This window comes from Balaenoptera acutorostrata, chromosome 4 (genome assembly GCF_949987535.1).
Source record: "Balaenoptera acutorostrata chromosome 4, mBalAcu1.1, whole genome shotgun sequence".
NCBI lineage: Eukaryota > Metazoa > Chordata > Mammalia > Artiodactyla > Balaenopteridae > Balaenoptera > Balaenoptera acutorostrata.
Window position 1 is genome coordinate 68,668,656 of NC_080067.1, and position 14,906 is coordinate 68,683,561.

The following is a 14,906-nucleotide window of genomic DNA, read 5'->3' on the forward strand; positions in this document are numbered from 1 at the left end:
CGTGGTCTCAAAGTTCTCAAGAACGAAGGGCTGAAAGACCAAACTTTTCACTGTTGGTAATTATGTTTTCATAGGTATATATTGCATTTACATTGAATTTAGTTTCTTAATCTTTCCTCATTAAACACACACAGACAGGGACCAGGAGTCCTGCTCCTGTACCAAATCACTGCCTTTAACTGCCATGGAATTAAATCTAGTCAAGAACCTCTTCTACTCAGAGAAGTAAATAAAGGATAAGGGATGCTTTGACTACTGGTTCTGCAGTGTTTGGTCAACTGCAGTCTTCTCCCCTTCTGACAGCCCTGAGAGTCCAGGCGAGGTGGGAGAATGTGAACTTGCAGTTTGCGCCGGCCTGATCTGAGAACATAGGCTCATGGAAGTGCAAAGTTGGGCTCATCAGGGCTGGGGTTTTGCCAGGGGGCATAATGAAAGGACGAGTCGTGGCATTTGAGGATGTTGGTAAGAGAGTAGCTGAAGTGATGACTGGAAATGAAAACTGAATAGAGAAGAAAGTAAAGATAGGAGGAGCTGATCAAGTAACACATGTACTAGTTAGAATAACCGAGAAAGGGATGTGGGAAAATACAAGGTTGTGGTGAAAAAGTGAGATTTCACATTTCAGAGGTGGAGAAATGTTCAGGGTAAAGACAAGACCTACGGTGAAGCCATAAGTGTGGGTCACGGAAGTGAAGTGAGGTGAACGTCACTGGATCTGAGGAGGTGAAGGAACCCAGAAGCAACAGGGCTGGGTTATTCAGGGCTGAATTATTCACACAGAGGATGAAGACAACCAGATGGCAGCAGGATTTGGGCCACAGAGGATAACTGTGATCCAGGTACTAAAATGAGGGCAAAGCAGGGGAGCACTGACAGTAATGAGGAGGGATAAAGTGATACGACTGGATGGCAGGACCACAGAGGAGAGTGTCCTGAAAGGGGTAATGGTCTGAGAGGGGAACTGGGAAGTGACAGTGAGGTCCATGGAGTCTGGGAGAAGCAACAGCATTCTCTTGACAGGGCTGCAGGAGAAGCAGGTGCCCAGGGTAAGCCAGGTTTCAGGCAGGAGACAGAGGGGGAGCCATTAGTAAACCAGATGAGGCTGTGGGCATGTTCCAGAGGACACAGGGTGCAGCGGGAGGCTGTGTCTCAAAGAAGAAGTGCAGAGCGGGATGTGGATAAACATGAAGAAGGGGGAAATGACCAATTCTCTCACTTTATTTTTATCCACGTTGTCTTCTACACAGTTTAAATGCTTTTTTTTTTTTTAAGAAATTCACGTTCTTTTGTTTATTTATTTATTTATTTATGACTGTGTTGAGTCTTCGTTTCTGTGCGAGGGCTTTCTCTAGTTGTGGCAAGTGGGGACCACTCTTCATCGCGGTGCGCGGGCCTCTCACCATCGCGGCCTCTCTTGTTGCGGAGCACAGGCTCCAGACGCGCAGGCTCAGTAATTGTGGCTCACGGGCTCACTTGCTCCGCGGCATCTGGGATCCTCCCAGACCAGGGCTCGAACCCGTGTCCCCTGCATTGGCAGGCAGTCGCTCAACCACTGCGCCACCAGGGAAGCCCTAAATGCTTTTTCAAATATTTTTCAGAACAATGTGGGGTATACTTTAAAAAAAAACACCTTAAACTTTTAAACATTCCATGCTAGACACAAACCTGATGTATTTTTAAAAAGCTCATAATAAGGAAATAGGGAAATTCTCAAATGATGGTTGACAAACACAATACTGATAAACTTAAAACTTTTACTATTATTTTGCATTAATTATTCTTGGCTTGAAGGAATACAAGGAAGAAGAAACAGGTAAATACATAACTAGAAACAAATATTGGTGTTGCTGAAAGAGTATAAAAAAGGGATACTCATAGTTCTTTGTCACACTATTTATCCATCTCCTTAAAAAATCACAAGTGAACAGAGTCAGTGCTAGAGGACCACAGTGTGTTTGCATTAAAGACACATTATTTTATTCCCAAACTTGACTGAAACCACAACAGACTAAGAAGATGTAGAGAGGGGTCTTCCCCTCCAAGCTGGGTTGGTGTTAGAGAGCTGGGTGAGGGTTAAGAAAGTTGATGCTTTTAGTAAACTTTGGACCTCCTCCCCCAGAAGACTGTATACAAGCTAATACATATAATATTTCACTTACTATTCCAGGAGGTTTGGAATCTACCCAAGATCATTCTTGGGCCAAGACTAAGAGAAAGTGAAGTTTAGGAAAGTGGTCTGAAGAAGGCAATCAGAGAGCTAGCTTCTAAGGAAAGAAGACATTTTGTTTGAGAAATTTTCTAGGGGAAAAAGTAGAGAAGCCACTATTTCAGGGTTCAGATGAATTTGAGGATAGTGGTTTTGAACCAGGAGAAGTGAATGGATGCAAGGACCAGAAAGATATAGACTTCATTCCAAATCCCTAGCTATAGGAGTGACAGAACACACTTTGAAATGTGCAACATATAATAATCATTGTTGGGAAATCCAGGAATGAGAGACATGGAAGAAGTAGAAATGAGATAAAAAATGCCCAGAGTCTGGAATCAGACAGACCTACATTAGACGACTTGGGTTTCATTAGCTCGCTGTCAAGCAGGTTAGTGTTTCTAGGCCTCACACATAAAGTAAAGATAGTTCATGGGCTGGGGTGAAAATCAAGTTAGCTAAAACAAGTGATATGTTTAGCAAAGAGCCTGGCACCTGGTGGCCCTAAGCAAATGGTAGTACTTTACATGTGCAGATTTGGGGAGTGACATTACCCAAGTTCTTACCGAGAATGCCAACAGAGGAGATGGGCCGTGCCAATGCTGTTTTCCAGGATGCTCCAGAGGGAGTGGACCACTTACGTGTGGTCCTCTCCGCCAAGAAAGAATATTGCAGGGCTCTAGCCTGCCCTGATCTCTGAAGGTACACATACAGCTCCTTTTCCTTCTTGATGCCCACCTCATAGGGATACTGGACAGCGGCCTGGACTGCACGGATGGAAGTCTCCTGAGAAAGGCACCCAGGGTGCTGCTTCCGCATCTTCAGAAGGGCTTCACTGAAAATGGTGTCCATGTTGGACAAGCTCTGGATTGGCTTGTTGTAGATTCTACGGGATTCTAGAGATTGATCTGAAAGAAATAAGAAAGAAAATTTGGAAATGTTACCTATACCAAGGGAATATGTGTATATAATGATAATAATAACCTGTTCAAATTCAAAATATGAAATTAAATACTATTCATCAAGATATTTAATGTAACACTAATACCAAAATCTCTGACATCTTTGCAACTTAGTCCCATTAGATAGAATTTAATAGATTCAAAGCAATTTCAAGTTACCTAATTGAGGCATAAAAGTTACATTTTCTTTTTACTTCAAGGCCAAGATAATATTGTGATAGATTAATTATATTAATCTGCCAGTGAGCTTAAGGAAAATCATTCTGAGTTAATAATATTTTAGGTTCAAAATAATTTTAACTCCATTCTTAACAGTAACAAAGACTTTAAAATACCTAGAAAAGGAGACAGTGTAATATCAGCACAAGGATAGACATACAAATCAATGGAGAGAATTGAGAGTTCAGAAATAAATCCTTATAATCATCGCCAATTGATTTTCAACACAGGTGCCAAAACAATTTAATGAGAGAAAGGACATGCTGAGGACAACTGGATATCCACATGAAACAAACAAACAAACTTAGATCCTTACCTAGCACCATATATAAAAATTAATTCAAAATGGATCATAAAACTAAATTGAAGAGCTAAAACTATAAAAATTTCTAAAAAAAAAAGAGAAAAATCTTTATGACCTTTGGTTAGGCAAAGTATTCTTAGCACAATCCATGAAAGAAAAAAATCAATAAGTTGGACTTCATCAAAATTAAAGACTTTTGTACTTCAGAGAACACCATTAAGAAAATGAAATGATAAACCATAGACTGGGAGAAAATATTTGCATGGTAAGCAAAATAACACCCTCCCCAAATGTCTACTTCCTAATCCCCAGAACCTATAAATATATTACCTTACATGGCAAAGAGACTCTACAGATGTGATTAAGGTTAAAGACCTTGAAATGTAAAGATTACCATGTATTATCCAGGTGGGCCCAATCTAATTACATGAATGCTTAAAAGAGGAGAGCCTTTCCCAGCTGGAGTGAGAGAGGAAGAGTCAGAGAGATGCAACACAGGAAGGACTGGCTCCATGGATGACAATCTGGCTTTGAACATGGTGGAAGGGGGCCAAGAGCCAAGGAATGCAGTGACCTCTAGAAGCTAGGAAGGGCCATCAGTTTACAACCAGCAAAAACATGGAGACCTTGGTCCTACAACACAAGTACTGAATTCTGCCAACAACCCGAGTGAGCAGTAAACAGATTCTCCCTTAGAGCCTCCAGAAAGGAGTGCAGCTGCTGACACCTGGGTTTAGTCCAGTGAGACCCCTACCAGACTTCTGACCTATAGATCACTAAGTAATACATTTGTGTTGTTAAAACTGCTGAGCTTGTGGTAATTTGTTATCAAGCAGTAGAAAATGAATACAATTTGCATACAGAATATCCAATTAAGTATTTGTATCCAGAGTATATAAAGACCTCTTATGACTCAATAATAAGAAGGCAAACAACTCAATTTTAAAATGGGTAAAAACTTGAGTGGATATTTCACCAAAGAGCATATTCAAACAGCTAATAAGCAGTGAAAAAATGTTCAGCATCATTAGTCATTAGGGAAATGTAAATTAAAACCACAATGAATGTGGTAGGCAGCCTCTAAGTAATGGGATGTCTTTTCTGAGATTAAATGACAAAAAGACTCTTGCTCTCTCACTTGCTCGCTCTGAGGGAAACAAGCTACCATGGGTGAGCTGCCCTCCAGTGAAGCCCATGAGGCAAAGAACTGAAGGAGGCTTTCAGCCAACAGCCAGTGAGGAACTGAGGCCTTCAGTTCAACAGACCAAGAGGAAATGAATTCCACTAACAGCCACTTGAGTGAGCTTGGAAGCAGATCGTTCCCCAGTCAAGCCTCCAGGTGGATACAATGCCCCCTGCAATACCTTGAATGTAGTCTTTTGTGAAACCCTAAACCAGAGGGCCTAGCTAACCACACCCAGATTCCACAGAAACTGTAAGATAGTAATTGTTTGATTTTAAGCAAATAAATTTTGGGAAAATCTGTTATGCAACTATAGATAACCAACAGAGACCCACTAGAAGGACTATCATCAAAAAGACATGACACAAAATGTTGGCGGTGATGTGATGTGGAGTACCTGGAACCCTCGTACATTGCTTGTGAGAATGTAAAACAGTACATTCACTTTGAAAAACATTTTGGCAGTTTCTTAAAAAGATAAACATAAACTTACTGTTCGACCCAGGAATTTCACTCCTAGGAATCTACCCAAGAGAAATGAAAACATCTAAAACTTGTATGTGAATACTCACTGTAGCATTATTCATAGTAGCTCAAAACTGAAAACAATGTGAATATCCAACTGATGAATGGATAAAGAAAATGTGGTATAGCCATACAATGAAATACTATTCAGCAATAAAAAGGATCAAACTGGACTTCCCTGGTGGTGCAGTGGTTAAGAATCCACCTGCCAATGCAGGGGACACAGGTTCCAGCCCTGGTCCAGGAAGATCCCACATGCCGCAGAGCAACTAAGCCCATGCGCCACAACTAATGAGCCTGCGCTCTAGAGCCCGAGAGCCACAACTACTGAGCCCACGTGCCACAACTTCTGAAGCCCACGTGCCACAACTACTGAAGCCCGCGTGCCTAGAGCCCGTGCTCTGCAACAAGAGAAACCACTGCAATGAGAAGCCCGAGCACCGCAACGAAGAGTCATCCCCGCTCACTGCAACTAGCGAAAGACCGCGCAGCAATGAAGACCCAATGCAGCCAAAACTAAATTAATTAATTAATTAATTTTTAAAAAAGGGACTTCCCTGGTGGCACAGTGGTTAAGAATCCACCTGCCGATGCAGGGGACACGGGTTCGAGCCCTCATCCAGGAAGATACCACAGCTACTGAAGCCCGGGTGCCTAGAGCCCGTGCTCCGCAACAAGAGAAGCCACCGCAATGAGAAGCCCGCGCACCACAACAAACAGCAGCTGGCACTCGCCACAACGAAGACCCAACGCAGCCAGGAAAAAAAAAAAAAAGGATCAAACTAATGATACATGCTACGACGCAAATGGACCTTAAAAACATTATGCAAGCTGAAAGAAGCCAGATGCAAAAGATTACATATTGATGTGATGTAATTTATTTTAAATGTCCAGAAGAGGCAAATCTATAGAGACAGAAAGATCAGCTGTTGCCTAGGGCTGGGGGTGGGAGTGGGGGTAAGCTGCAAAAGGGCAGAGGGAACTTTTGGGGATAGTGGAGAAGTCCTAAAACTCATTTATGGGGATGGTTGCACAACTCTTAACTCAAAGGCAAATTATGCCTCATTAAGGCTGTTAAAAAATATCTAGCAATGAATTTATTAAGAAAGGTACAAGAACTTTAAGAAGGTCTATATAACATTTTATTGAAGAACATAAAATAATACCTTAATAAAGAATGACCCCATGTCCCTGAATATAAATATTTAATAGCATAAAATAAACATTTTCCATATATTATATATGAATTTCTAATCAGAATCCTTGTGGTCCTATTTTTTTTAAATAACTCAAAAGAATGATTTTAAAGTTTACATAAAAGTATAAATGTTTAACAAATTTATACTTTTAACAAAACTGTTTTCTAAAATAGTATTCCAGAAACTGTTTTCTAAAAAGTGCTACTATCTCTTAAAAAATAAAGCAATATATCAAAAATGTACACCTTAGTTAATTACACCAGAAACCTACCAGAGCTTACAAAGCAGTTTCACTATAAAAAGACAGATGAATGTGAGCCAGTCTGGCATTGGTATGTTACTATGTGTCCAAGGGAGAGTAAGGTTTGGATATAATCATGTGCACAAGAAAGAACTGTATCTGTGAGGCATTGTATAATCTCAACCTTTTTTTTTTTTTAACCTAGGAGGCAAGAACATTTCCTTAATGCTTGATTACTAAGTAGAATTGAAAAGAATGGATTTTTAAATTAATGCTTTCCCATATGACATAAGAATAAGATTCAGGAAAGGAGGCAAGATGGTGAGTAGCAGCATGTGGTCCCTGTTAACCCTGCTATTGTTGGAAAAACATGAACTCTACCCAACAGGCTACCAATTACTTGCTCAGTTATCCAATGAGTTACCCAATCCTCAATTTATGGGAAAGCAAGCTCAGTGCAGAAGGATGAAGACCTTTCCAGGGCCTACAGCTGATTTAATTCCCTGGTGGCTCAAAAGAGAGACAAGAACAGACAGTGGGGAGAGGACAGTGGGGAGAGGACAAGTGGAAGAGGAAAGGAGGCAGAGCTGGCAGTGTTGGGGCATCTGACAACAGGTGGCTGGTGCAGTATTTCCTGGGACAGAGCATAGATGGGTTTGGGATATCTTAGAGCTGGATCTCTGTCCTTGTGACACTACCACCAGCCCCACCATGACAGGGGCTGATTCTCAACATCATAGCACACATCAGAGTTATTTGAGGAGTTTAAAAAATTTGGATGCCCATGCCCCACTGTGAACTCAGTTAAGAATCTTTAAGGGTGGGGCCTGGGCATGAGTATTTTTTAAAAATTCAATAGTTGATTTTGAGGTATTGCCTCTGGGAGGTCCAAGAGCAGAGCATATGTCAGCCACTGTATCAAGGACAGCTGTAGCTCCTGGCAACTCTAACCTGGGCCAGAGATTGAAAAGAGATGAGAAAGAAAAAAAGGAAGAAAGTGGTCCAGTGGTTAAGACTTTGCCTTCCAATGCAGGGGGTGCGGGTTCGATCCCTGGTTGGGGAGCGGAGATCCCATGTGCCTTGCGGCCAAAAAACCAAAACATAAAACAGAAGCAATATTGTAACAAATTCAATAAAGACTTTTAAAATAATGGTCCATATCAAAAAAACTTTAAAAAAAAAAAAGGAAGAAGAAAAAAACTTAATGGTGTGCAGTAATTTTAGCCAATTGGCATATTCCTAGTATTCTGGGGATACTCAGAACCTCTAAGACTACAGATGCGCATTTTGGGAGCCCCCCAGAGCACTTGTCCCGACCAGCCTAGGGCCAAACAAAGCACATCCACTGGAGAGTGTTGGATCAGGGCACAACCATTAGAAGGTTTTTCCCTGTCAATTTCCTATTCCTTTTGTTCTGTGGCTGTAACTGAAGGATGCTATTATCTTAAAACTTCATTTTATTACTACAAAATATATTCAGAATTTCCACTTTGGGTCTACAGGCATGGTGTTTTCAAAGTGTATTTCTTATACAGCTGGTAGTTTTAGCGTCTTGGTAGTTTTAAAGTCACTCAGCTGTAACTACATAATAAGAGAGGCAAGTGTGAGCAGGTCAGCACCAGCATTAGCTGCCAGGAACATGGGAAAGTGAAGAACTAATTAATGATTCAAATATGCTTATAATTGAATTCTTTCCCTGACCCATTCACATTTTTTCTTAATTCTTTGAAGTTTTCCAAGGCAGAAGTTTTAATGAAAAAAATAAGGGACTCACATGCCCAAAGGAAGAAAAGGAGGTGATTATTTTCCCTCTTTCCTTTCTAGTAAACTAACAGGAAGAGATTTTCTCTGCCTAGGCTAAAGAGAGACATAATGTGCAGTTTACAGAAATGGTTTCCTAAGACATAAAGGACTCTCCTTTCTCTAACTCTCATAAACAATAAGCTCTCTCTCTCATGGAAGGGCTGCAAAGGACAAAAAGAACAACTGCATTTTTCCAGGCTTGAGGGGGGTCCCTAAAGAACTGGGGTACATAAAAAAGAAGCCCAGTTTAGACGTGTGCTCAGGCTTCCTAGGTATGGCAGTGTCACTCTGCTCTTGTGAAACATGTTTATATAAATGTTCACAGACAGTAAAAATAAATTACAAAGTGCAAAAGGTAAAATGAAGAGAAAGACAGATGAAACCACTAAGATTTTTTTTTAAGCCACAAAATCTAAACAGATCAAGGTCTTTGGGCAGAATAAGAATCGCTAAAAATGGCTAACACAGCCCAGTGCAGTCATAGTGACAGGACCAGAGTTCATTACAGGGACAAAAACAGAGCACTGGGTTCCTGAGTTGAGGCTCCCACTTGGATGTCCCCTGTGCCCATCTTTGACTAACAGTACACATTTTCAGCTTCGTGCCAGAATCATGCACGTGGGAACAAGGAGTTCTTACTCAGTTTGGGAACAAGCAGGCTGCTGGCCAAATGCAAATAAATAGCGTTTTACAGGACCCTCCCCTCCCCAGTTTAGCCAAAGCAATCTGGTTTGGCCAAGTGATTTTGAATTGCTCTGCTAAATCCATTGCACTGCAGTAGTCTAAGAGGCTTCATGTAACAAAAGCATTAAGATACATGAAGCTAATTAACCTCCACAGTCAACTCTCCAGGATGCGTGTTAAGTTTGTACAGAAATTTGCAGCTACTTCCCAAATCACATTTTTAGATATATATGTTAACCTCCTACAATCCCCTCCCACCCATAACTGGCTCCAAAACTGCTGATTGTAACATTGACCATTGGAAATTTCCTTCCTTCTCAACTTCTTTATTGGATGTGGAAACTAAATAAGTGTTCTTAATCTTTTCCTTTTGTTAGTTTTTTAAGTCAACATTTCAGCAGTGGGGGTGGTGGTAGTGATGGGGAGTGAGAATAGGCTGAATTAATGGAATATTTTTACAAATGGAAAAAGAGAACTCAAAAATTTTACATGTACTTTTAAAATTGAGATATAAATCACATCAATAAAAGTCACCATTTTAAAGTTTGTTAATTCAGGAGTTTTTAGTATAATCACAAGGTGTGCAACCATACATGTATGTTTTTTAACCATGCAGAATTGATTTACTAATATCTTTAAGACAGCAAGTAGTGTTTGCATGTAAAAAGTCAAAACTAGGAAAAGTTATCTCCATTCTCACCCTTGTTCTCTGTACATCAGTGGTTCTCAAAGTGTGGTCCCCAGAATACAGCATCAACATCGCCTAGGAACTTGTTAGAAATGCAAATTGGGCCCCATCCCAGATGTACTGATTCAGAAAGTAATGAGTGGGGCCCTATAATCTATGTTTTAACAGACCCTCCAAGTGATTCTGATGCACAGTGACGTTTGAGAACCATTCCTCTAGATCAAGACAATTGCACTAGCTTCACATAACTATAAATTTGTAAATGCACATATATTTAACATCAATATATTTTAATAAAAAATATTTTATATTATATTTATACATTCATATTTATAATATATTTATAATAAATATCTGTACTATTTGTATCATATATTTATAATAAATATCTACGATTTATGTCATATATTTATAATAAATATCTATTATAAAACATAAATATAATTTTTATAATAGATTTTTGTGAAGCCTGTCCTTCAAATCAATCCATCAATTTTGTTCTGCCAAATAACCACAGTCTAATAGCTATATTTAAAAGCAAACAAAGGAAAAAAAGAAAGGAAAAGCACAAGACCTCAAATGAAAATGAAATGCAAAATAAGTAAGTCTAGCTAAACTACACATTTTGTAAGATGCCCTATTTCTCTACCTTGTATCTCTAGCGTTTATCTATTACAGAGCAGCACCAAGAAATCATAGGATTCTAAACAGTGGAACTCATTTTTTTTTTTAAGTAGAAGTACCAGAGTTTTCCTTGGGATTCTAAACCCTAAACCTCAAAAGAGACACAGTAGAGCTGCCCAGGTTGTAGCAAGACAAAAAACTGGAGCCCATAGGGTCTCAGAACACGGTTTGAAACCAACTCATTTTGCTGAAACTTTTCCTTTCATTGATGAAGAAAATAAAGCCCCCAAAGCTGATTTGTTAGGGTCCATATAGCTATAGGTTAAAATTATAATCCAGGCCTGCTGACATCCAATCCTAAACCTATTTCTCTACTAGACTCTACCCCTTCCACACTGGCCAGGCATCCCTTTTTCCTTTGGGTAAATTTAATGACTCAGATAATACGAAAAGATAAACATTAAAAAAACAAACAAACAAAGGTCTTCACTACCTACCATCCAAGTACAACCACTGTTAAAAATCTGTTATATCTCCTTGTAGTTTTTTTTCTGTATGTAAATATGCATATGAACACACACACACATTTGTGCAACTTCCTATCTGGTTGTTTTTTCTACTTAATATTACATGTAAGCATTTTTCCAAGCTCTTCAATTTCCTTTAAAAATGGAAGTTTTAATGGCTGAATGGGGTTGCTTCACTGAGATCTATCATCTTTTATGCAATTAATCTCTTAGAATTAGATATTTGAGTTGTTTCCAACATTTTATAATGATAAATAAAGCTTCAGTGAGTATCACTGTATACAAATCTTTGTGTACTTCTGTGATTATTTCTCTGTGATAAATGCCTGAGAATAGAAATAATAAGTCAAAACGTAAGAATAAGCTTCAATACATGATTGCCCAATTGCCGTCTAGACAGGCAGGATATACTACAAGCTGTTTAATAAGTGCTTATTTAAATTCAATCTGAGCATATTATTTTTTCTATCCGCTGATTTGCTTGGCAAAAATTAGTGTCTTTCAAATCATAAATGGTTTTATATTAATCACCAAGTTTAAAAAGCATTTAAGAATTAAGCATATACTTACTATATGATCCAGCAATACTACTCTTAGGTATTTACTCAGGAGAAAGGGAAATATAATGTCTGCAAAGACTTGTGTACACCCAAAGTGAAAACAACCTAAATGTTCATCAACTGATAAATGAATAAACATATTGTGGTATATCCATACTATGGATTATTATTCAGTAACAAAAAAAGAATAAAAAATTAATACATGAAAGAACATTGTGAACCTCAAAAACATGCTAAGTGAGAGAAACCAGACACAAAAGACTACATGCTATATGAAATTCTAAAAAACAAAACTATAGTAACAGAAAACAGGCCAGTGGTTGTCTGCGGCCAAGGGCAGGGGAGGGAATCTACTGGAAAGAGGCATGACAATACTATTTAGGGTGATAGAACTATATCTTGATTGTGGCAGTGGTTATACAACTGCAAATGATTACAGAAATTCATCGACCTCTTCATTTAAAATGGGTGAATTTTATTGTATGTAAATTATACCTCAAGCTGGAAAAGTCAAAACAAAAGCAAAAATCATTTAAGAAATTCTGGGGGAAAAACAACTTATTTTCATTTTTGTGTATTTTCTTTACATTTTTGTCTGTCACAGACCTACTGGAGAATGGACTTGAGGATGTGGGGAGGTGGGAGGGTAAGCTGGGACAAAGTGAGAGAGTGGCATGGACATAGATACACTACCAAATGTAAAATAGATAGCTAGTGGGAAGCAGCTGCATAGCACAGGCAGATCAGCTCGGTGCTTTGTGACCACCTAGAGGGGTGGGATAGGGAGGGTGGGAGGGAGGGAGACGCAAGAGGGAAGAGATATGGGAACATATGTATATGTATAACTGATTCACTTTGTTATAAACCAGAAACTAACACACCATTGTAAAGCAATTACACTCCAATAAAGATGTTTAAAAAACAACAACAAAAAGTTTTTGTCTGTATTCATAATATTCTATGTAGCTATAAGTATAGACTATATGTAAATTTGTATTTAGACATTTTTATATCACAATTTTACATTTCTACAAAGTTTTCATGATTATAATTTAAAATAGTTATACATAATTGTCCAAAGCCCAGAACCATTCTCCTATTGTTAACAGGTAAATTACCAAATTTTAAAGCAAATGATTCCTCCTCAATATTTGGATGCCACCAAGTGGACAAACTGTAATATTACTGAGATTGAGTAGACCATTTTATAAATTTTTAAAAATAACAATTTAGTGTTTAAAATTTTAATGTAAAAATAATTTTTAAAACTAAATAAATTTTAGTAATTAAAACAGATCATTTTATAAATGTACCAGACCATGATGCTCATCTATCTCTTGAAGTAACTTAACTCTCAAATCTGAATCTCTGGAAATCAGTCAAAGAAAAGAACTTCTGTCAAAATCAGGACCTTTACAAACTAAAACTACAGGTGTAAATGATAGACATGGGTCTCTCTTAAGCCCCAAACCAAAAACCATTTAGGGACCTACAAATGCAAATAGCCTTTGCTGTAGGCCAAATGACTTCCAACAAAACAATAAGTGCTTCCAGGAGGCACAATGAAACCAGTGATGAAACTGTGGTGAAGATTATCTGGAAAGCAGAGAAAGACAGCAGGAAACTCATTCCCTTTTGGGCAAAGCCTTGCTAACTCTCTTTAGAGTCACCAGTATTTTCTCCTTACAGTTCCTGGCCTTTCCAGTTCAAGCTTTTGCTATTGAAATGAAACAGTAACTGGTTAGAGCCACAAAAGGAAAGATTATTTCAGGGAAGTGTTTGGTCCCTGCCAGGGTGGACAAAAGAATGACTTTTTCAAAAGAAGCCTTTGAATGACACCTAGCCATTACCTACCACCAACCGAGGGAGACGAACACTGCCTAGAGCCCAACATTCCTCCCAATTATTTTTTCTGATGCTCTTTAACCCTCTCCATCTTGCTGCCAACCTCCATAAATTGAAAAGAAACATTTTTTAAAAAAAAGAAAGAAAAAGAAATCTAGGAATGCCACTCCAAAGAACTCTTAAAGGAATGTCATGAATCCATAAAGTTAGAAACCAGTGAGAGAGAGAAAACATAGCTCACTGAGACAGAACCATGGCTTCATTGTGGTAAATTATAGAGCCTGTCTTCTAATGGCTGAAATGTTTGTTTGCTTGGTTTTTCTTAAATTTTAGTTATGTTTCTTAATAGAAGATACACTCATTCAGTAAAAATTCAAAAGGTACAGAAGAATAAAAAGGGACGTCTGCTTTTAACTGCTTCTGCTGGCTGGTCAGCCCCATTCCCAGAGGCAACCATCAATCCTCTCTTGTGAATCATTACAGAATTATCCTATACAGAGACAGTTACATATATACACTCTCCCTATATAAACATTCAATCCCATCCCCCCTTTCTTGTTACACAAATGTTGAACCACTGTACACAATGATGCTTTTTTCATTTAACCATACAATACATCATGGCATTCATACCACGTCAATACATAGAGTTTCTCATTCATTTTAAAACTGTATTTGCAAATGAAGCAACAGACAAAGGATTAATCTCCAAAATACACAAATAGGTCATGGAGCTCAATATCAAAAAAACGACCCGATTAAAAAATGGGCAGAAGACCTAAATAGACATTTCACTAAAGAAGACATGCAGATGGCCAAGAGGCACATGAAAAGATGCTCAACATCACTAATTATTAGAGAAATGCAAATCAAAACTACAGTGAGGTATCACCTCACACCAGTCAGAATGGCCATCATCAAAAAATCTACAAACAATAAATGCTGGAGAGGGTGTGGAGAAAAGGGAACCCTTTTGCACTGTTGGTGGGAATGTAAATTGATACAGCCACTGTATCAACCTCCAGTATGGAGGTTCCTTAAAAAACTAAAAATAGAACTACCATATGACCCAGCAATCCCACTCCTGGACATATACCCTGAGAAAACCATAATTCAAAAGGACACATGTAACCCAATGTTCATTGCAGCACTATTTACAATAGCCAGGACATGGAAACAACCTAAATGTCCAACGACAGATGAATGGATAAAGAAGATGTGGCACACATATACAATGGAATATTACTCAGCCATAAAAAGGAACAAAACTGGATCATTTGTAGAGATGTGGAGTCTTGTCATACAGAGTGAAGTAAGACAGAAAGAGAAAAACAAA

At 38.6% G+C, this 14,906-nt stretch overlaps 1 protein-coding gene across 2 annotated transcripts in view; it reads right to left on the bottom strand.

The window, feature by feature from the left end:
* Positions 1 to 14,906, bottom strand: part of EHHADH (enoyl-CoA hydratase and 3-hydroxyacyl CoA dehydrogenase) — a 57,619-nt gene that overhangs the window by 19,064 nt on the left and 23,649 nt on the right. For both annotated transcript variants that reach the window (XM_007195274.3, XM_007195275.3), the window contains exon 6: positions 2,773 to 3,114. In XM_007195274.3, the coding sequence (XP_007195336.1) occupies positions 2,773 to 3,114 (342 nt within the window). The remainder of the gene's footprint in view (positions 1 to 2,772; positions 3,115 to 14,906) is intronic.